Raw genomic sequence first — 24960 nt, forward strand, 5'->3', positions numbered from 1 at the left:
TGTTTGATATACTCCTCTCACACTGCTTCATCAGGCTAATTTATTCACCCACAGGGTGAAGATCTGGAATGACCTTTTTCACAAAGCCTTCCCTGAGCCTCCTAAAACTGGGTTAAATGCCTCTCCTCTGTGTTCCCATCAATCCAAACACTTGTCATATTAGACCAAAAACATATTTATTTATTTGTTACCCACAAGACTATGAGTTCCTCAAGGGTTTACAAAGCACGTAATACATGTTAGGTGCCAAATAAACACCTCAAAGGACTGACTGCAGGGATTCCTAAGAAACAACAGAAATATCACAGCTGATACTCCAATATCATGAAAGCTAGGCTAGGACTGGTTATGGCTTAACTAGGATTACTGATTAGCAGAGAGCAAGCCTGGACATTTCCACTGCATCCCAATTACTGATCTCCATCCACTAAGAAATGTGACGCATGCCAGCACTTAAATGCAAGAAAGGCTGGGGGTCCACGAAGAAGGGAATATGGATTTTTTTTTTTTTTTTTTTTTGCGGTACGCGGGCCTCTCACTGTTGTGGCCTCTCCCGTTGCGGAGCACAGCCTCCGGACACGCAGGGTCAGTGGCCATGGCTCACAGGCCCAGCCATTCTGCGGCATGTGGGATCTTCCCAGACCGAGGCACGAACCTGTGTCCCCTGCATCGGCAGGCAGACTCTCAACCACTGCGCCACCAGGGAAGCCTGGGAATATGGATATTAACAAATATGGATATTAGTTTCTACCACAAATTTTCATACCGACTTTTCTATTAATATTATTAAATTAACTCACTTTGTTTTAACTTATACTTTATAAATATAAAGTATTTACAACTATAAATGGAAAAAAGCATCTTCTTTAAAAAAAGGAGGGCTTCCCTGGTGGTACAGTGGTTAAGAATCCACCTGCCAACGCAGGGGACACGGGTTCAATCCCTGATCTGGGAAGATCCCACATGCCACGAAGCAACTAAGCCCGTGTGCCACAATTACTGAGCCTGCGCTCTAGAGCCCGCGTGCCACAACTACTGAAGCCCACGCACCTAGAGCCCGTGCTTCGCCACAAGAGAAGCTACCGCAATGAGAAGCCCACACGCCGCAACTAGAGAAAGCCCACACGCAGCAACAAAGACCCAACGCAGATAAAAAATAATAAAAATAATAACAATAATAAAATTATAAAAATAAGATATTTAAAAAAAAGGAGAGAATGAAACGGTGAGTGCCCAGAGTGCTAAGAAGGAGAAATAAGCTTTACAGTCAACACAGGGCATCTGTCCTGCCTGCTGTACACATGGTTGTGAGAATCTGATAAGATTACGTCCACATTAGCACTATGGAATGTAATGTATTAAACAAAAGTTTAGCAGTTGGATAATTGCTAAATGCCACTGAACTCTAAATTTAAAATGGTTAATGGTTAATTTTATGTTATGTGAATTTTATCTAAAATTTTTTTAAAAGGCATGGAGTACTGGTACATGCCACTACATGAAGACGAACCTCAAAAACAGTACGCTAAGTGAAAAAAGCCAGTCACAAAAGACCACATATTGTATGATCCCATTTATGTGAAATGTTCAGAAGAGGCAAATCTATAAAGAGAGAAAGGGAATTGGTGGTTGCCTAGGGCAGGGGGAGTGACTACAGGATACAGGGAGTCTTTTGAGGGTGATGAATATGGTCCAAAATTGATTTTAGTGCTGACTGCACAGCTCTGTGAATATACTAAACATCACTGAATTATACACTTTAAATGGATGAACCATATGGTATATGTTTACATATCAATAAAGCTTTACCCCCCCCACCCAAAAAGGGAACATTTCATTACCTGTCTAATAAACAGGTTACAGTTGTCATGTTAATCTCCTTCATGTACCCCCTAGACAAAGCAAACAATGTCCTGTCTTCTCCACTTAAAATAATTCTGTCACCTGCCATTAGGTTTGTGACAGGCATGACACCATTTTTATGTTGGAAATTATGTAAATATTGTCCATCACAAACTGTCTTTACATGTTCTGTTCTAATCAGGTTCCCAATGCAGCTGCCACTCTCCTCCCTATGAGAGAGAAAGAAAAAGAGAAATTAGTTTTAAAATAATCTCTCAGGACTTCCCTGGCAGTCCAGTGGTTAAGACTCATGCTTCCACTGCAGGGGGCACAGGTTTGATCCCTGGTCAGGGAACTAAGATCCTGCATGCATTCAACAAGGCCAAAAAAAAAAAAAAAAGAAAATCTCTCATCACCAGATCTCTAGACAGGTGCTAGGGAGCACCTCCCTTGTTGCACCCACAGTCTGGGATTTGTTTTTGTTAAATATTTATTTATTTATTTGGCTTCATCAGGTCTTAGTTGTGGCACGCGGGCTCTAGAGTGCTCAGGCTTAGTTGTCCTGAGGCATGTGGGATCTTAGTTCCCAGACCAGGGATTGAACCCAAATCCCCTGCGTTGGAAGGCGAATTCTTAACCACTGGACCACCAGGGAAGTCCCTGAGATTTCTGAACAACTTGCATATCAGCACTTTGATTCTTGACTGACACCCCACCTCCTGTGCTGATACACATATAACACTACAGAAGACAAATCGTAGTAACCTGACTCTGAACCTGAAGTGAAGAAAGTAGTAACGTATTTCTTTAGTGTTTATAAGAGAATTTATAATTATTGTTACTAAAACAATGGCAAGCAAATTGATAAGTCCACTGCCTTAGAAGTAAGCATTAAGCATTTACAATCTCTCAGGCATTACTATTATACTAGAGAAGCTTGCTGGCGCGTACACTGAACGTATTCACTGTACTTATGTAGTCTGTTGAAAACGACAAACTTTCTCCACTGTAATGGTGCCTTGTGTTAAAGTCTAGTATTAAGGAAATAAAAATCTAAGGTCTAAAGTCACATTATTATCAATATTCATTCTGGAAAGAAAGAGATGGATCAAAAGCAACTAAATATTACATAAAGAAATATACTATTGCAAAGATATAGAAAGTTATAACTTTACAAGTAACTTGTAAAAGAACAGATCTCACAAAATACAATATTGACCCACTTTAGAAAATGTGAATCTCTATCAAAACTTACAAAAATAAAGACTTTCAAAATGCTAGTATTTAAAATATTAAGTAAAACTTCATTAATTTCCACTGTACCAATACGCTAAAATTCACCTTATGATATACTCAAGTTTATAGTCTTTTCACTGATGAAAAAGGATTTAATTTCACTAGTAATTTTTTAAGTAAGATTTCTTGAGGTTTATTTATTTATGTATTTGTGTATTTATCTATTTTGGCGGTGCCACATGGCATGCGGGATCTTAGTCGTCCGCCCGCCCCACACCCTAAGGAGTGGAAGCGCAGAGTCTTAACCACTGGACCGCCGGAGAAGTCCCGAGGTATATTTAATCTACTGAAAATAACAATGGTGCTCTACTTACAAACAATTCACTGACAGCCATCTGGAGTTGGCATGAATATACGAAACTGCATGGCTTTAACATGCTACATAACCTCTATTTGTCATGAATTACAAATTTCATACCACTGGCTAATCCAAATTACTGAAGTTTTACTGTATTAAATGGACCACTTACATATCTGAAGCAGGCGTTAACCATATAGTTTGGTAATTTTTTTTATTATGCTTTGACTGTGACTCCAGGGTTAACATAAGACACCAAAGGCTGAAATACTCTAAGTGTGTAAGTTTTAGATGCTGGGTTTCTTCTTTTATTTTGGGCTGCATGCTGGTCGGGACTGAACTGTCATCCATCTGTTGTTCAACCGCTCTAAAGATAAAGCTCCAAGTCAGAGATGCATATGAAACATTTCACTGGCTGGTTATGAAATGAGGTATTTCTAAAATAAATACACATATATGATAATCATCATAACTTATAACCACAGCCCCTAATTTTCTTTTAAAGTCATTTCAACATTTCATAAGCCAAATGGCTTTTTACAAAACAAAATGCCCTAGAAACTCAATACTGCATTATTTTGCCTTGAATGACTGTTCCCCTAACAAGTGCTGAAGTTTCGTTATAGCCCAGTCTTCATTCCTATATGTAGCAAGTTTCGGCTTTCGGTAGGACTGCATTTCTCAAAATCACAGTATTTGTACATCCAGCTCTGTGCCATTAAGAAAGTCAACATAAAAACATGGAGAACCATGTGAAGTATCAATTTTGCTCAATATTAATTTTGAATTTTTATATAGAAACAAATACATTGTAGGATAGCATACAAAACATGGAGAGTAAAACTTAAGAGTTCAAAAATATATGCTTGTACTATAGGCCCAGATTTCCCATGGTTCATGGTCTCTGCCATTAAGAGATCTTTTGATACAATACAGTTGGCCCTTGAATAACATGGGACTGAACTCTATGGGTCCACTTATACATGGACTTTTTTCAATAGTAAATACTACAGTACTAAATGATCTGAGGTTGGCTAAATACAGGAATGTGGAGGAATCTCGTATATGGAGGGCCATCTATAAGTTATACTAAGATTTTCAACTGCAGGGAGGGTTGCCACCCCCAACCCCAGTGTTGTTCAAGGGTCAACTGTACTTTTAAAACTCCTTTATGTGAATTTTCAGGCTGATTTAGAACTTCGGTTCTGATTTGATCTTGTTTCCTAGTCTGAATTTACATCTAACTACCTTCTTGTTTCCTCCAAAACTCTCACTGGCTATGAAGGTGTAAATACATATGATTGCTTACAAGACAGCTAATAAACTTCCCATCTGTAGAAAAATAGACATATATAAATGAGACAAGTCTACTGAATCATATCAAAGTGTCTGGAAGAACAAAATTTCCCTATTTTGAACTACAAAAGGTTTGAAATTAAAACATCAACTAAGAAAGGGAAGATTTCTTGAAATATCATTTAAGAAAAGCTGTATTAACAATGCCTATACTACATCTTTCTTAAATAGGTTCCATAAGTTCTACAATTATTTCATTTCCCCAGGAACTATATGCAGCAAGATTAAAATATTCACTTTTGGAAAAAGTTTTAAAAGCATTCTATCTCTCCAAGGAAAGAGGCTTGTTATATAATATGAACTAGCTGTGCTTGGTTTTCTTTTTCTATTCCCTTTGTTTTAAATAACCAAAATGAAACCATCAATGCCAGACCAGCCAACAATGTAAAATCATTCTGAGTTGAATACTTACTTAACTGGAATTAATATTTTTGGAAGACAGTGTGTTTACCTGCTATAAAGAGCACAGTTGCCCATCTGTGAACAATATTTACAGGTTTGCTGTTCCTCAATTATTTGTGGCAAAGGAGCAAGCTTTGTCTTCTCCTCTCCAGTAGCAGATTTGTTAATACGGTGAAACAAAGAGAATGCCATCTGGTTTCTTAGCCTTAATAATTCTATGCGGGAAAAAAGGATGGGTGTTTTTTAAGAATTAAGTAAAGTTTATTATACATCTTTTCCATTATATATAACTTTCAGATTCAAAAACATAAAAAAGGAAAGAACAACATTCATATTTCCACTATACTAAAATAACCACTGATAACATTTTGGTATATTTCCTTCAATTTTTGTTCACTTGATAAGTTCTTTGAATAACCATGAATCTCATAAGTAGTAAATATTGTGAAGCTGGTGTTTTATTGGCTGAATGCTAAGGACAAATACAGCTATCTAGAGTGTCTTGAATGTAAGACAGCAAGTTTAAAATAAAGTTTTATATAGTAAAATATTTCTAATTTATTTTTTAATGTATAGTTGATTTACAATGTTGTGTTAATTTCCACTGTACAGCAAAATGATTCAGTTATACATATATATACATTCTTTTTCATATTCTTTTCCATTATGGTTTACCACAGGATACTGAATATAGTTCCATGTGCCATACAGTAGGACCTTATTGTTTATCCATTCTATATATAATACTTTGCATCTGCTAATCCCAAACTAAATGTCCATTGACAGATGACTACATAAAGAAGATGCGGGGCTTCCCTGGTGGCGCAGTGGTTAAGAATCCGCCTGCCAATACACGGGACACCCTGGTCCGGGAAGATCCCACGTGCCGCGGAGCAACTAAGCCCGTGCACCACAACTACTGAGCCTGCACTCTAGAGCCCTCAAGCAACAACTACTGAGCCTGTGTGCCACAACTACTGAAGCCCGCGTGCCTAGAGCCCATGCTCCACAACAAGAGAAGCCACTGCAATGAGAAGCCCGCGCACCACAACAAACAGTAGCCCCCGCTCGCCGCAACTAGAGAAAGCCCGCACACAGCAACGGAGACCGAACACAGCCAAAAATAAATAAAATTAAAGAAGATGTGATACACATACACACACACACACACACACACATCCATCGAATACTACTCAGCCGTAAAAAAAGAATGAAATAATGCCATTTGCAGCAACATGGATGGACCTAGAAGTTATCATACTAAGTGAAGGGAGTCAGACAAAGAAAGACCAATACCGTATGATATCACTTATTGTGGAATCTAAAAATATGACCTAAATGAACTTATATAGCAAAAAGGTTAATAGTGTTTTCAACTATACAGTATATTGTTCAAATTCTTTTTTTTTTTTTTTTTTTGGCCACACTGCACGGCTTGCAGGATCCCAGTTCCCCTAAGAGGGATTGAACCCAGGCCCTCAGCAGTGCAAGCGGGGAGTTCTAATCACTAGATAACCAGGGAGTTCCCTAAAATTCTTTTTTTTAAAAAAGCACCACAACTTACCAATTACAACCTGTTTTAGGCCTAGCAATGACAGTGAGTGATTGTCAAGTATAAATGTGTGTCACCAAAAATTGAAGGAAAAAAACAACCAACAAAACCCAGAGAAGTAAAATTGAGAGAAAACAGCTCAACCTCTTTTATCGAGATGGTTGGCAGGTACAGGATACATCTGGCCGGTCTTCAGGTAGAGGAGCAGGCCAGCCTCTGGATCAGCTCTCCTCTCTTGGCTTAGCAGTGTGTACAGAACAAGCTGTGAAAACATGGTATATTTCATCAAATAAAACTTTAACTTTCTATATTTACATACATGTTTTGCAATCAATACATATTGTAATTTTAAAATCAAAAGGTGAATCAAGCTATTTCCATTTTGAAAATAACACGATCCAAATTTAGTAAAGGTAATACAATAAATTCAAAGTCAAATATTTAATTTCCACAAAACATAGTATATGCTTCTCAGTTTTACACAGACAAAAAAGAAATATTTAGAATTTTTCTTAGATGGTAAATAATCTCCAATAAGTTAAAGAGGGAAATTAATCAAGCTATGTTTTCCATTTTGAAGTTGTCTTCAGACAGTATTTTCCCTGTTTAAAATGAGTGGATTAAACACTAAAATGCATATTATTTATGTCATAGTTACTGTGACAACTAAATGAGACAAACTCTACTAACAGTTCACTGGGTTTTTTTCCAGAGCAGGAGGGAGCATTAAGTGCTTTAAGTTTATGTGGCGCTCTTCAGAGAAACCATCTAAGACAAGTTAGAAATAGTTCCTTTAGTTCATGGAAACACCTTAGCAGCAACATTTGAGCCTATGTAGCATGTTTGGGGATGTCTTCTTATAAGCACTCCATTTGTGTTGCCTGATACAGCATAAGTAACCAAATAAAACTTTTAAAAATTAAAATGAACTCATAAACGACAGGGTGAAGCCTTGGGGCTGTGGACCAAGGGAGTCAACCCAAACTAATGGTCCATCTATGTTAAGTTTTTCCCTTCACGGAAACTGAGGCAGAAGGAAGAGGATTCTGCTTCTGGGACTTATTAAAAGGAAAAAATATCTGAAATGAAATTCCCTTCATATTATGATAAAAGGAAGCCGGACTGCAATTTTACAACACTGTTATAATCCAACTATATCACAAGTGAAATAGGTTTCTGTGAGCTGGTTTAGAGATCACAGCTCCATATAATATTTTTCCTTTAGAAAATGTGTTTCAAGGGGACTTCCCTGGTGGTCCACTGGTTAAGACTCCACACTCCCAATGCAAGGGGCACCGGTTTGATCCCTGATCAGGGAACAGAGATCCCACATCCCATGCAGCATGGCCAAAAAAAAAAAAAACAAGAAAATGTTTCTAACGTCACATTACTGACTTAGAAATGAATTTTTAGAATACAATCCATTTATAAAATAAAGATCTTCCTTAACTAAAGTTAGTTTATAACATAAACTTTTTCTGTATTACCAAAGTGAGAAGTCAAACCTCCTAAAAGGTATATGTATACATATAGCTGATTCACTTTGTTATACAGCAGAAACTAACACAACAATGTAATATACTCCAATAAAGATGTTAAAATATATATATATACATAACAAAAAAGGAAGTGATTTAAAACCTTTAATGAAAAATTATACCTGGATTTAATATTCTTTTGCTTATGCACTAGTAATTATATTCATTAAAGTTTTAATTTGAAGAAAAAAAAAATTCCTAAAAGGGGAGATCTATGTCTTTCCTCATCCACAATATCTATCTATTTACCTATCTATCTATGTATATATCTCAATGAATTACTATAATTATTCTTTCAATGTCTCCTTGTTTCTTACTCAATGAATATGCAATATGCACTCCAATATATTTGTTTGAGCCTTGTCCAAATCATTTTTCCTGTTTTTAAATATGATAAACACCACTGTATTCTTAAAAGTTCTTCTTCCAGCTTCTATTCTTGCAAAGATAAAAGTTCCAACTGAACAAAATTAAATACAGTAATATTCTTTGCCTTGAAGGCACTACAATTTACAGCAGTGGCCTTAGAAGAAAGGTCTTTAAATCTAGACCACTTTAGATGCTGAAATGCTTTTGTATTTCTCTTCCTTTTAGCATTCAGAAGTGATTTCAAACAAACTTGTCCTTAAAAACACAAGTAAAAATTTTCAGCCTCACGTACACAAAACACATTTCTTCAAATCTTTGACTTCAAAATAGCTTTTCTTGGGCTTCCCTGGTGGTGCAGAGGTTAAGAATCCACCTGCCAATGTAGGCGACACAGGTTCGAGCCCTGGTCCGGGAAGATCCCACATGCTGCAGAGCAACTAAGCCCGGGCGCTACAACTACTGAGCCTGCACTCTAGGGCCCGCGAGCCACAGCTATTGAGCTCATGCACCACAACTACTGAAGCCTGCGCGCCTAGAGCCCGTGCTCCACAACAAGAGAAGCCACCACAATGAGAAGCCCGTCGACGCAACTAGAGAAAGCCCACGTGCAGCAACGAAGACCCAACGCAGCCAAAAATAAATTAAAATTTAAGAAAAATAGCTTTTCTTCTATCTAGACATGATTTTCCTTTCACAAGAAGGCTTTAATCTAGCCAAGTCTTTGTTCATAATTTCAGCCATTTCTGTTTTACCAAAGTGAAAAATTCAAGTCTTCTGAGAGGGGAAGCCTAATTTTTCCTCTACCTCCAGTATCTGTAAAACCCAATGATAGGTGAAACAACAAGGTTACCCTATTTTTCATTCCCAAATGGAAAAGCTTTTGTGAGAACCTTTGGTGCTTGGTACACAATTAAGAATAGCAAGAAAGATTTAATAAGGGAAGATCTTGTTAATCCCTGATTATACAATTCAGTACTTTGAATCTGAACCTATTTTACACAAAATCTGCTGAAATAAAATGTGAAAATTCCATGGGCAAAAGGAAATTTAAGTTATATTACAAATGCTATGCTATTTGTTATATTATTTGTTCCTTTAATACTTATTATACCATAAAAATACAATAATGTTACTACTTTTAGTTTTATCTTTGCTTATTTAAAAGTGTCTAGGGGACTTCCCTCGTGGTCCAGTGGTTGAGACTCCACGCTTCCACTGCAGGGGGCTCGGGTTCGATCCCTGGTGGGGGAACTAAGATCCCATGTGCCACGAGTGCAGCCAAAATAAAATAAATTTAAAAAAAAAAAGTGTCTAGAACATACCATAGACTGCCAATGTGGAGGTTGGCAGAGGGAATGGAAATAATTAGAAAAAATAGAACTTTATGTTAGTTACTTTGATTTGTTAACTCACTATAATTAATATAAATTTCAGGTCATTTTGAAGGACAACAGAAGACGTATTTACCAAGGAGAAGATGATTAAGAAAACTTGAATTTAACTTAATGGTAAGATACAGTTCTATATTTCATTTTAAATAAAAATCAATATATTGGGACTTCCCTGGTGGTCCAATGGGCAAGACTCCGCGCTCCCAACAAAGGGGGCCCAGGTTCAATCCCTGGTCGGGGAACTAGATGCCACATATATGCCACAACTAGGAAGCCCTCATGCCGCAACTAAACATGCTGTAACGAAGATCCCACCTGCCGCAACTAAGACCCGGCGCAGCCAAAATAAATAAATAAATATTTTTTTAAAAAAAAGAACAATGGGGCTTCCCTGGTGGCGCAGTGGTTGAGGGTCCACCTGCCGATGCAGGGGACATGGATTCGTGCCCCGGTCCGGGAAGATCCCACATGCCGTGGAGCGGCTGGGCCCGTGAGCCATGGCCGCTGACCCTGCGCGTCCGGAGCCTGTGCTCCGCAACGGGAGAGGCCAAAACAGTGAGAGGCCTGCGTACCTCAAAAAAATAAAAAATAAAATAAAATAAAATAAAATAAAATAAAATAAAATTTTAAAAGAACAATGGGACATTTTTTTTTTAATCAACATCATTAAAGGTCAGAAGTAAAAGAATAAATTTACACTGCTGTTTCCTAAAGAGTATCCTATGTAGATGTTACATAAAAACAGTAGCTCTGTGGTAAATTAGGTTTAGGAAATGCTGGGTTAAATTAAAAATCACCTGAATTGAATCAAAATATATAAAGCGACTACTTTTCAAACATATTAAAAAAATTTAAATATATTACACACTCATAATTTTCTTATTAATATTTATACCTGACTACGGTGTTCAATAGAATTTGATTCTTTGCCAGTTTTAAGTTCCAGTGGCATTATCTTATATTTCGTTTTACATCCTCGATGTATCTTCACGCCAACTGTAACATCTATTTTGCCCTTCAATCCAAACCTAGGAGACCAAATGCTTTCTTCAATATCCAGTGAGTTTATAACTTCGATATTACATGTTGAATTACCGTTACTACCATCACTTGGCCTAAAAAACAAAACACAAAAATATTTAATTAATTAGAAATATTTAACTAAAATATTTAATTGAATTGAATTAGAACACTTAGCTCATTTCTTATATGCTGGCATTGACTCTCTACTGCACACACGGAATGTGGGGATGGGAAAGAGTCTACAGACATTTATGGCAGTGATTCTCAAAGTATGCTTCCTGGATGAGTAGCATCAGCACCACCCAGGGAATCTGTCATAAATGCAAATTCTCAGGCCCCATTCCAGACCAACAGGTGAGGCCCAGAATTTGTTTAACAAACTCTCCAAGTGATTCTGATGCACAGTCAAGTTTGAATCCTATCAGTTCTAACTCATAATTTATTTATTTATTATTTTTATTGGAGTATCGTTGCTTTACAATTCTGTGTTAGCCTCCACTGCACAACAAAATGAATCAGCCATATACATACAGATAGATATCCCCTCCCTTTTGGACTTCCTTCCCATTTAGGCTACCACAGTGCATTAGGTGGAGTTCCCTGTGCTATACAGTATGTTCCCATCAGTTGTCTATTTTATACGTAGTATCAATACTGTATATGTGTTAATCCCAGTCTCCCAATTCCTCCCACCCCACCCCTTTCCCCCTTGGTGTCCATACATTTGTTCTCTACGTCTGTGTCTCTATTTATGTTTTGCATATAAGATCATCTGTACCATTTTTCTAGATTCCACATATACGCGTTACTATACGACATTTGTTTTTCTCTGACCTACTTCACTCTGTATGACACTTTCTAGGTCCATCCACGTCTCTACAAATGACCCAATTTCATTCCTTTTTGTGGCTGCTAACTCATATAATTTAAATTTTCTTAATATTTATCATCTGTCCCTTTCAGTTCATTCCCACAATAATCTTCCTAACTCAGGCTTTTATTTCCTCAAGTCTATCTATATTACAATGCAAAAGTCTCACTCCTTGGACTGCTGGAGCCACTATGACAGTCTGAATATTCTGATGTACAATTATTACACAGATTAACATATAATGGCTTGCACGTGGTTGCACCCTCGGTAACAAGGGATGTGTTTCTCCATGTAACACCATACTAACCTGAGTAAGAACGAGCTGTCTCTCCCCACTATCTATGCTGTGTGGGCCCTGATCACCCAGCGCTTCATCCCTACCCCCAACCCCATGACAGCCCTCAGAGAAGCTCAGGTGCTCCTGCACTTACTCATTATATCCTTTACTTAATCATTAAACGAATCCAGCTCTGCCACGATCAATATTTAACACTAAATACTCAACATTGTTGTTTTATATTACAAAAGAGGTTCTGATTTTAGTATCTTACCTGTTAAATAAGCCAAGAGCACAGGAAGGAGGAAAAAAGGAATTTATGAATGTCAAAGGAATTAGAAGAGATGAAAATAACTTTTAAAGCCTCTTGCACTTCTCTTATCTAAGATTTACTCATTTTCAAAGCAGTAAGTTATTCTGCAGAAGAAAGGTCAGATAGGAACAGTCTTTTATTTATTAATCCTATTTTATACTCAAAGCCATATAAAATACTAAATGTAATGTAAATCTTAAATGAAAAGGATAAATTTTCTAGTAATAAAACATTTTATATCATTTAAAAATCAAGATTCAAAAAGTATAAGAATTCTGGCTGTCAGAATACATGATTTAGTTGACTTGTTTTGCTAATTTCATGTTATTTAGATCAGCATCTATTTCTTAACAAATGAGAATATTTTCTAAGAGGAAGAATGCTATCTTTGGTAATTTTTTAAAAACCTTTTCAGGATACTTCAAATATAATCTCCAGGAATATACGTATACTTCTGCAATCTTTGAAGAGGACAACAGAGGAATTCAGGGAAGCCACAACTTATCAGAAATTTCTTAAACATTAATCTGTTTTCTCTGATGGATGTTATCTGATCATGACATGTATTTAAATATACTTATATGAAATAAAGCAAACTTTATTAAATATGTCACATGTATACTTAGAAGATAGGTAATGAAACTTTTACTATTACTATTCTTTCCCCTAGAAAAAGAAGTAATGTGGTTTTAGACTTAGATCTGTAGAACAAATGACAGGTACTTCAATTTAACTTCTATGCTTTTCATCAACATAATGCTATAAAACTCCTTTGAGAGTCACCTGATAGAGAATATAAGAGGTCATGAAGATTAAGAAAATACACATTTACTACTTATGGGTGAGAAAGGTTCTGTCTTGAAATGGCTTTTAAAGGTCTCATTCTCTACTCTAAAGTCTAAAGTTTTGTTGTTTCTTTTAAAGACTAACTATAGACTGCTGGGGAAATGATGCAAAGTAAAGTACAGAGAAGCGCCTCCTTCACAGACAGACACATAAAACCCCATCAGAAATAACTGAAACAAAGAAGAGTCTTACACCAAGCTACGGAGGTGAGAACACCAAGCTGGGAATCAAGAAATTCCTTGTTCTAGACTCTGCTCGACCACCGGTTTTTCACATAAAACCTGGACAAGTCACACCACCTCACTGGACCTCAATTTCCTTACTGGAAATCTAAGACTGAAATCTCAAAAATCCCCTTCAGGTCAAAGATGATTCTGAATCCCAAACTCTCCTAGGCTTCCATGATAACTTCTTCCAAGCTACCAAATCCCTTGCGGGTCCACTCCAAGCCTCCTTCGACGAATTCCACTCTCTCCCTCTGTCCTTATACAAGGTAACCTCCCAGGGTTCTATGCCTCTTCTGCTGCCCTCAGCAGATTGCTGTTCTCTCTCAGCAATCCCCTCCACTTCTACGTTTTCAACTACCACCAATACACCGAGTTCCTGGAGGGTTTTAGTCTCCCTGTAACACCTAGAACAATCCTGGGCACAGATGCAGCATGTAATACATGTTTGCTGAATAGATACGTCCATAAGTCTGTGAGAATATGGCAGCTTATTAACTCTGCAAAAACAATAAGTAAATTTTAGCCAAAAGAAAAAAACATGCAAACAAAATGCTAAAACAACAGTGAAAGAAAAGCTAGTATCTAAAACAACCATAAGGAATTCCCTGGCGGTCCAGTGGTAAGGACTTGGCGCATTCATTGCTATGGCCCCGGGTTCAATCCCTGGTTGGGGAACTAAGATCCCGCAAGCCATGGGCAAGACAAAAAAAAAAAAAAGATAAAACAACCACAGAAATGGATATCCACCACAATTTTAAATCTCAAGCAAATTTAAATGACCAAAAGAAATAATAAGGGAGGAAAGAAAGGTAGGGAGGGAAGGTAAACAAGGATAAAGAAATAATTAGGGGGACTTCCCTGGTGGCGCAGTGGTTAGAATCCACCTGCCAATGCAGGGGACACGGTCGAGCCCTGGCCCGGGAGGATCCCACATGCCACAGAGCAACTAAGCCCATGAGCCACAACTACTGAGCCTGAGCTCTAGAGCCCACAAGCCACAACTACTGAGTCCACGTGCCATAACTGCAGTAGCCTGCATGCCTAGAGCCCGTGCTCCACAACAAAAGAAGCCATGACAATGAGAAGCCCACGTGCCGCAATGAAGAGTAGCCCCTGCTCACCGCAACTAGAGAAAGCCTGCACTCAAGAACAAAGACCCAACACAGCCAAAAACAAATAAATTAATTAACTAAAAAATATATATATATAAAGAATATTGCTAAGCAAAATGTTAAAAAAAAAAGAAAGAAAGAATTAGGAACAATGGAAAACAAAATTAAGTTTGTTATTATTACAGAAAATCAAGAGACCAGAATGACAGAAATACTATAAAACAAAGCAAGGAACCAGGAAAAGAATGACTACTTAATAAACAGTTAGCAGATTATCAAAGTGACAACTAATGCACCAAGATCCACCCCCTATACCAGACATAGCAATCTGCTCCAAAGAAATAACAAAGAACAAAGCATTTATAAATTTATTTTAAAAACACTACGAGAAACTTTAACCAATTTACTCTAGCATTTTTTTTAGGGTAAGGACCTGGTGGTAAATTTATGACCACAACAGAAGTAAAGAATATGATAAATAAACCCAATTCTAACAGCAAGATAAGCTTTGGTTTTTTTAACCACTAAGTTTTTTTTTATTGAAGTATAGTTGATTTACAGTGTTGTGTAAGTTTCAGGTGTACAGCAAAGTGATACAGGTATAGATATATATGTATTCTTTTTAAAAATATGGAATGCTTCACGAATTTGTGTGTCATCTTTGTGCAGGGGCCATGCTAATCTTCTCTGTATCGTTCCAATTTTACTGTATGTGCTGCCACAACGAGCACAACCACTAAGTATTTTAAAAATAGATATATCAGAGTCCTATTGGCAAACTGATTGTGGTGATGGTTGTACAACTCTATGAATATACTCTATGAATATACTCAATTATAAATAATTATAATAATAAGATAAATAAAATCTTACCGGCAGACACAGGACATTTAAACATTGCTAGCAACTTTCTAAAATGACTTAAAAAATTCTCAAAGAATTCTAGCAATATGCAAAAGGTTGTAAATTTTCCAAGTACCTTGGATGAAGTAGTCCAGTTATGAGGTTTTAATGCACAGAAATAACTGTCCCCATAAGGTCCACCCCTCCACTTGTGTACTCTAATCCCTCTCTTTTACTCAATGACACAGCTCTAAGACTCCTCCCATCTCTTTTAAGTGTTAATGTTACCGTCTCTATGGAATTCTTCTCACTGACATATAAACATGTTATACCTCCCATCTTCAAAACAACAACAAAGCTCTCTTAACCCCACATAAGCCATTCCATTTCTACATACCCTTTCATAGAACAACCTGTCAATACAGTAGTCTACATCCCCTGACTCCAAATCCTCCTCTACCATTCTCTCTTGACTCCATTCTCATCACATTTTCTCCCCTGGAATCACCACTGACTTTTTTTTCCCTCACACCCTGCACCAAAACCTATCAGCTCTACGTTGAAAATCTGACTGTAATCCAACCGATTCTCATCACTTCCACAACCCTCACTCTGGTCTAAGCCACCACCAACTCTTGCCTGGATTCCTGCAAGAACCTCCAAATTGGTGTCTCTACCTCTGCCCTTATCGTATAACATAGTCTTAAAAGTCGATTCAAAAGTAAATCAGATCAAAAAAAAAAATTAAATCAGATCAATATAGAAAGTAGCACAGAGAGAATAAGGAACTTGACTAAAGTTGCACAGATAAACTGTGGCAAAACTGGGATTCACATCCAGGCTCAGTATGTCCTTTGAACTTGAGAAAACACACTGGCGCAAAGACCTGACTGTTCCCAAGATTTCTGATTCACAAATCTTAAAACAAGTTCAGATCACAAAATGTCACAAGATAAAATATTGAGAATATTGAGAAAAAGATAAGAATATTGATATAAAAGGAAGCTATGACTACTTAAAGAAAAATAAAATGTTGCCTGTTTAAAAAAGAAAGAAATCAGATCAAAACCCTCTGTACAAACCCTGCAGTGGCTTCCCATGGTAGCCAGATTACATGTGGTCATGGACTCAGAATGGCAGCCAATATCCTGTAAGGCTTATGAGGCCCCAGGACAGCTGCTTCTCCTGTTCCACCTCACTCTGCTCCAGCCACACAGGCAGGAGTGCGTTAGCCACAGGGCTTTTACCTGGAGTGCTCTTCCTGGAAACAGCTGCATGGCTCCCTCCTTCACTTCCTCCAGGCTCCTGCTCAATGTCACCTTATATACAGAGGCCTTTCATGACCACTCTTGGGAAATAATATGTCCCTCCAACTCCTCTTTCTTATCCTCCCCATTGTTCTACACTGCACTTATCACAATCTGGCACCCTGCTGTTTACTTGTTCAGTAGTACAGAAGCACCATAAAGTCAGTTGCTTTTTTTTTTTTTTTGCTACTGCACCTAGAACATTACTTGGCACATATTAGGCACTTAATAAATATTTGCTGAATGGGCAAATAATGGGGGAGAAAAAGGATGACCTACAAATTTGTATCAATGCTACTTTAAGGGGAAAAAAGGTAAAAAACAAACCAAATGCCAAACAGCATTGAATGCCTAAACACACTATTTAAACATACAGCACAGGGCTTCCCTGGTGGCACAGTGGTTAAGAATCTACCTGCCAATGCAGGGGGCACGAGTTCGAGCCCTGGCCCTGGAAGATCCCATATGCTGCGGAGCAACTAAGCCTGTGCACCACAACTACTGAGCCCACATGCCACAACTACTGAAGCCTGCGTGCCTAGAGCCCATGCTCTGCAACAAGAGAAGCCACGACAATGAGAAGTCCCCGCTCACTGCAACTAGAGAAAGCCCATGCACAGCAACGAAGACCCAACACAGCCAAAAATAAATAAATAAATATATTAAAAATAAATAAACATACAGCATAAATCCATGGTAATGAACACATGAGACAGTCCATATATGATAGTAACATAGAGAAATATATATGAAATTAGGACAGCCCTCCCAAATATTTATAAACTGAAGATTTTATTAAAAAACTATACCTACACCCCAAAATTATAAATTTTATTGTAGTGAAAACAGAATTTTCTATTCACTAGATTATTTTTTTTGTCCAAGAATTACACTCAGGACTGTAACTTATAAAGTAAGCAAACAAAAAGGCTAGTTGTCATAACTTGACCTCTAAAAAGCTTTAATTCAACATCTTGAATAAGATCCTGGTCTAAAGATATGAACACCATATAAACAAAATGGGTTTCTTACAGAGACAGCTGCATCTGAGGGAAGTCAGTTGAAGTATGTTTATGCATGAAATCTCCAGCCCATTTAGAAAATGAAGGAAGATACTCCTCTACTTCTTGTTTTATTTCATCTTGATTCAGATTTAGGCGGTACCTACCAAAGTAAGAGATATTAAATATGAAAAAAGTAAACAAGGAACAAAACATTCAAATAAGCAACCCAAGTGCCCATCAACTAATGAATGGATAAATAAAATTTGGTATATACAATGGAATATTATTCAGCCTTGGAAAGGAAGGAAATTCTGATACATGCTACAACATAGATGAACCTTGAGGACATTAGACTAAATAAGCCAACAACAAAAGGACAAATACTGCATGACCGCTTACGTGAGGTACCTAGAATAGTCAAATTCATAGAGACAGAAAGAATGGTGACTACCAGGGACTGAGGGAAGCGGGGAGTTGTTTAATGGATATAAAGTTTCAGTCTGGGAAGATAAAAAAAGTTCTGGAGGTGGATGATGGTAATGTTTGCACAACAATGTCAATGTACTTAATGTCACTTAACTGTACCCTTAAAAGTGGTTAAGATTGTGATTTTTAATGCTATGTGTATTTTACCACACAAGAAAAATCCAAATAACAGTGACATGACATCAAATTTCAGATCTGCTCCAACTCCTATCATCTCAGGTCTAATAGGTCCCAGTTACACTTTTGGGATAAAAAAGAAACCGTAGAAGATGTTGCTCCTGAAACCCAGCAATGGAAAGTAGAAAAGTAAAAGAGGAAAAAAGACTGTAGGAACAGAAAAGTCACATCAGCCTTACCGAATCAAAGGACAATTTATAGGAATGTTAACTTCGTAAGTCAGAAGTCAGCAAAGACTACCAGAATCTAGTCTCAGTTTTTCAGGGTGCCCACAAGGTCAAAACTATGTCATGATAATACTACAACATTATTTGTCTTTTTTGCTCTTGTTTTCTCATGAGTACACAGTGGAGATTTCTGAGTCCACATACACACATACAATATAGCAATATAGAGAATGAAGAAGCAGATATAAGAAACCAGATGTCTTTTTTTTTTTTATTTGGAGTATAGTTGATTTACAATGTTGTGTTAGTTTCAGGTATACAGCAAAGTGAATCAGTTATACATATACATATACCCACTCTTTCTAGATTCTTTTCCCATATAGGCCATTACAGAGTATTGAGGAGAGTTCACTGTGCTGTATAGTAGGTCCTTATTAGTTATCTATTTTATATATACAGGTGTCAATATGTATTAAGTCATAAAATTAAAACATCTGCAAAAATGTAAAACAATGCCACTTGTCTCATTACATTTTTTTTCAGAAACAGTTATTTTTCATTAGACTGTTATTTATATTAACATGGAATGGATTGTTATTGTTATTTTCATATTAACCAATAAACATTTTAAAATTGTCTCAGTTTTCATCTCTAGTACAGTAACTATCTATAGATATAACCCACATAAACAAAAGCTCCTCAGGGTCCTCAATAATTTTTTTAGTGTAACATGGTCCTGAGACCCAAAAGTTTTGAAACCTGCTGTCCCCTTCCCAGGATAGTTCTCCCAGCTCCTTCTGCATGTTTAAGCATCACAATCTTAATAACTACTCTGGGGTGTTAAGAGCACACGTGTTTCTGTCAGATCACACCTAGGTTTGAATCCTAACTCTTTATTAGATGTGTAACTTTGGGCGATTCACTGTTAACTGAGCCTCAGTTTCCTCATCTGTAAGGTGAGTTGATAACTACCACACAGTTAGTTTGACGATCAAGTAAAACAGCCTACGTAAAGTATTAATACTTGGCTTATGATAAGAACTCAATAAGGTATGAAGATAATAACAGTGAATACTCATATAATGCTGACTCTAGGCCAGGTACTATTCTAGGTGCTTAACACGAACACTTTCAACCCTCATTATATCTCTATGAGATACTATTATTGTCACCCCACTTTAGAGCTAAGGAAACTGAAGCTCAGAAGTTACTTCCAAAGGACACACAGCTCTAGCTTGGGAACCTAAGTTCTTAACCCCTATGCTCCCTTCTACACTGTGTTTTAATAATTTACTGCCATAATTTTCTCCCTGCAGGCCTGAGTTCACCTGAGTACTGGTATAGTCTCCAACAGTCTGCAAACTCCTTTCAAAAAACACAACTTACCATTTTTCTCTCCTTCTGAAGATAGCACAATATTCAATAACATATTCATCAAAATCTGAGACTCCAAAACGCTACAAATTTACCATATAATAACTCTGTAACATTTCTAATACCAAATTTAATAAGCTCCTACTTTCCTAGGTTTCTGCTACCTCTGGCTTACCAGAACTAAGAAAGCAGAGCCCTATCAGTCCTCTAGGAGAGCCAGTTCAGCAGGGAAGACAAAATTAGCAATCCTAGCTCTACCAAGATTGCTTGTCCTGACCACAAAAGCAACTTCAGGTTGAAGGCAAAGCTGAGGAATCTCAAACCAGGGAGCAATTACTGACACCAAAGTGCCCCGAATGACCTACAGAAACACAATCAGTCCACATAAGGCAAAGGGTGTTTGTCTGAAAAAGGCTGTTTGAAATCTGGGAAACTTAGAGTGGATGAAAGATGATATAGGTGAGGACGTGGGGGAAACAAGGACCCATATACTGCCTACAGAAATGCAAAATGAATTCTGCAATATACACACATATTAAATCATTAAGTTGTATACCTTAAACTAATACAATGTTATATGTCAATGATATCTCAACAAAACTGGAAAACAATGAATGGAAGAAAGAAACAGGACAATGTCTACATAGAGCAATTTGACAATATATATCAAAACTTTAAATGTACCCAGACCGGATCCTGTCCTGGAGGGAAAAAAATGCTATGAAGAACATTACTGGACAAAACTGAAATGTGCACAGTAGATCAGACACAAGTATTATAACAATGTTAAATTTCCTGAAGTTGATAACTGTTCTGTGGTTACATAAGAGAAAATCCTTATTCTTAGGAAATACACATTTAAGTATTTAAAGGTCAAAATAACACATATACAGCTTAATCTCAAGTGGTTTAGAAAAACACACACAGCAGGTAAATCTGAGTAAACAGTGTATGGATGTTCTTTGTACTACTCTTGCAACTTTTCTCTAAATTTAAAATTATTTTCAAATAAAAAGATTTGTTAACAAAAAGATACACCCCTATGTTCATAGCAGCACTACTCACAATAGCCAAGACATGAAAACAACCTAAATGTCCATCGACAGATGAATGGATAAAGATGTGGTACATATATACAATGGAATACTACTCAGCCATAAAAAAGAATGAAATAATGCCATTTGCGGCAACATGGATGCAACTAGAGATTATCATTCTAAGAGAGGTAAATGAGAACGAGAAAGAAAAATGCCATATGATATCGCTTATATGTGGAATCTAAATCATGACATAAATGAACTTATCTACGAAACAGACACAAACTCACAGACATAGAGAATAGACTTGTGGTTGCCAAGGGGAGCGGGTTGGGGGAAGGATGGAGTGGGAGGTTGACGTAAGCTCTTATAAAATGGATAAACAGGGCTTCCCTGGTGGCGCAGTGGTTGAGAGTCCGCCTGCCGATGCAGGGGACACGGGTTCGTGCCCCAGTCCGGGAGGATCCCACATGCCGCCGAGCGGCTGGGCCCGTGAGCCATGGCCGCTGAGCCTGCGCATCCGGAGCCTGTGCTCCACAACGGGAGAGGCCACAACAGTGAGAGGCCCGCGTACCGCAAAAAAAAAAAAGGATAAACAACAAGGTCCAACTGTGATAAACCATATATTCGATATCCTGTGATAAACCATAATGGAAAAGGATATAAATATATATATATATATGTATAACTGAGTCACTCTGCTGTACAGCAGAAAATAATACAACACTGTAAATCAACCATGCTTCAATAAAAAATTTTTTTAAAAAGATTTTTTAAATGTTTAAATGTAAATATCCTCTGGTCCAACAATTCCACTTCTAAGTATTGAGCCCAGATATATGCCTGGACAGCTATTAAAATTAAAATGTACAAAGGTATTTATTATAGTGTTGCTAATAAAAGCAAAGACTGAAATGCCAGGGGCTCTTAAATAAATTACTGTACATCCATACAATGAAACATTTTGCCACTCTTAATTAAAAATGAGATAGCTCAATCAGTACTAATATGGAATAATCACCAAGTTTTTTTTTTGGCCACGCTGCCCGACTTGTAGAATCTTAATTCATTGACCAGGGATTGAACCCGAGTCCATAGCAGTGAAAGCACTGAATCCTAACCACTGGAGCGCCAGGGAACTCCCAAGATTTAATATTTATATACAATAATGTGTATGGTATGCTACCATTTATATAACAAATAATATATAAACATAAATAATCACACACACAATCACATGTGAATATTTGAAATCTCTGTGGAAGGACATACAAGAAACTGATAACAGAAGTTGCCTCTGGAGCTAGGTAGTGACTGACCAGGGATGCAGGGGTAGAAAGGACTTACTATCATTGTATACCCTCTTGTACTATTACAACAACACATGCTGTATGTGAATTTATAACCTATTTAGAAATAATAATTTACTATTAAAAAAAAAAAACCTGCACAACTGGGTAATCTTTTTCGTAAACAACCTTCGCAAACCATCCTGAAACCATTCTTCACTGTCACCATCTCCTTAGGCAGATTCTTCCTAGTGTTTTACTTTTTACAGACCAGGACTCTTCTAAGTTACCAAACCAGTCCACACTGGTTATTTAAAGTCTTCTGCATTTGAATTCTGCCTTTTTAATTTCGAGCCAAATCACCGCAAAATGACATGTAACCACCTGTTCTTTACTGAGACTATAGAGATACTTAAGGTTTGGCATCTTCAAGCCTAGACTTTTATAGATATAATGAGAGGACAGAGCATGAACAGGTAAAAATCTGTTCTAAGATCTGTAATAAAGTAGAATGGCCTATGAGAGAGGGCAGGAAAGAACTTTGGATCTGTTATTTTTAGGCTCTGGGACTTTTAAAAAGTATCCTTTTGAACAGGGTTGGGCAAGATTCATGAGAGAATTAGTATTTTCATAACTGAAATGAAACATATTTCCCCTTAATGACTTAGGATATAATGATAAAAAAAAAATAATGCAGCAAAATGGGTGGAGAAAGATTACCATACTTCTCTGAAGTCAGAGAAAGACAGCTATCATATGATATCACTTATATGTGGAATCTAAATATGATAGAAATGAACTTATTTAGAAAACAGAGACTCACAAACATAGAAAACAAACTTATGACTACCAAAGGGGAAGGGGGGGCGGGGGGGTGGGGATAAATTAGAAGTTTGGATTTAGCAGATACAAACTACTATATATAAAATAGATAAACAAGGTCCTACTGTACAGCACAGGGAACTCTATTCAATATCCTGTAATAAACCATAATGGAAAAGAATATGATAAAGAATTTATAGGGACTTCCCTGGTGGCTCAGTGGTTAAGAATCCACCTGCCAATGCAGGGGACACAGGTTCCAGCCCTGGTCTGGGAAGATCCCACATGCCACAGAGCAACTAAGCCCGTGTGCCACAACTACTGAGCCTGTACTCTAGAGCCCATGAGCCACAACTACTGAGCCCACGTGCCACAACTACTGAAGCCTGTGTGCCTAGAGCCCCCACTCGCTGCAACTAGAGAAAGCCCACGTGCAGCAAGGAAGACCCAACGCAGCCAAAAATAAAAATTAATTAGTTAATTAATTTTTTTTTAAAAAGAATATATATGGGGGCTTCCCTGGTGGCGCAGTGGTTGAGAGTCCGCCTGCCAATGCAGGGGACACGGGTTCGTGCCCCGGTCCAGGAAGATCCCACATGCCGCAGAGCGGCTGGGCCCGTGAGCCATGGCCGCTGAGCCTGCGCGTCCGGAGCCTGTGCTCCGCAACGGGAGAGGCCACAACAGTGAGAGGCCCGCATACCGAAAAAAAAAAAAAAAAAAAAAGAATATATATGTATGTATATGTATAAATAACTGAATCACTTTGCTATACACCAGAAACTAACACAACGTTGTAAATCAACTAGACTTCCAAAAACATATATATATAATTCAGTGATACCCAAGGATCTGCTAAGAATACATTCCTGACACAACACTGTAAAGCAACTATACTCCAATAAAAATTAATTAAAGGGACTTCCCTGGTGGTCCAGTGGTTAAGACTCTGTGCTTCCACTGCAGGGGGCATGGGTTCGATCCCTGGTCAGGGAACTAAGTTTCCTGAAGCCGCGCTGTGCGGCCAAAAAAAACCCAAAAAAACCAAAATTCTGATCTTCATAGTTCTTATATTTTTTAAAAGTTTCTCCTTTCCTGGGCTTCCCTGGTGGAGCAGTGGTTGGGAGTCTGCCTGCCAATGCAGGGGGTGCGGGTTCGCGCCCGGGTCCGGGAGGATCCTGCGTGCCGCGGAGCGGCTGGGCCCGTGGGCCGTGGCCCTGTGCTCCGCGACGGAAGAGGCCGCAGCGGTGAGAGGTCCACAAAAAAAAAAAAAAAAGTTTCTCCTTTCCTACACAGTAATGAAGCTATCAGCTCTCCTAATGACTATGAAGGTACCTTTCTCCCGCATCTTGGAAACCAGATAAGACTGTTAGATATTAATGAAAAATAACAGATGCTGAGGGCATAAGAGACATTCCATTACGTAACATGCACAAGGTTTAATACAAGGACATGAATTCTGAGCAAGGCTGCTCAAAATCCTTGTTTTCTTTCATACTTATATTCACGTTGGGTTCTGGACTGATCAGGTTACCTGATACCTGAATACCTGTGGTGGTTTAAAATATGTCCACAAATCCTTTGACACCCCCTTCAAAAGATGGCACCTAATTCCCCTACTGTTAAGGGAGAGCTAGACTTAGTAATGAGTACTTAATGAATAAAAAAAGCAGAAGTGACATCATAGCAATCAGAGACTAGGTTATAAAAGGCACTGTGGCTTCCTGCTCTCTTTCTTGGACCC

General features: G+C 37.8%; 1 protein-coding gene and 1 non-coding gene across 5 annotated transcripts in view; both read right to left on the reverse strand.

Annotated features, from left to right (window-relative positions):
* The window catches only part of DNA2 (DNA replication helicase/nuclease 2), a 59912-nt gene that overhangs the window by 17212 nt on the left and 17740 nt on the right, over positions 1-24960 (reverse strand). For all 4 annotated transcript variants that reach the window (XM_089897559.1, XM_089897556.1, XM_089897555.1 and 1 more), the window contains 6 exons: positions 17896-18027; positions 10940-11159; positions 6891-7008; positions 5244-5409; positions 3609-3803; positions 1842-2072 (listed from right to left, as the gene is read on the reverse strand). In XM_089897559.1, the coding sequence (XP_089753685.1) occupies positions 1842-2072; positions 3609-3803; positions 5244-5409; positions 6891-7008; positions 10940-11159; positions 17896-18027 (1062 nt within the window). The remainder of the gene's footprint in view (positions 1-1841; positions 2073-3608; positions 3804-5243; positions 5410-6890; positions 7009-10939; positions 11160-17895; positions 18028-24960) is intronic.
* Positions 15338-15444, reverse strand: LOC115801513 (U6 spliceosomal RNA). The gene has a single exon (XR_004021817.1). It is a non-coding gene; the product is annotated as a U6 spliceosomal RNA (small nuclear RNA).

Source organism: Delphinapterus leucas, chromosome 16, assembly GCF_059928025.1.
Source record: "Delphinapterus leucas isolate spDelLeu-1000000601 "Yukka" chromosome 16, BTC_Dleu_Yukka2, whole genome shotgun sequence".
NCBI lineage: Eukaryota > Metazoa > Chordata > Mammalia > Artiodactyla > Monodontidae > Delphinapterus > Delphinapterus leucas.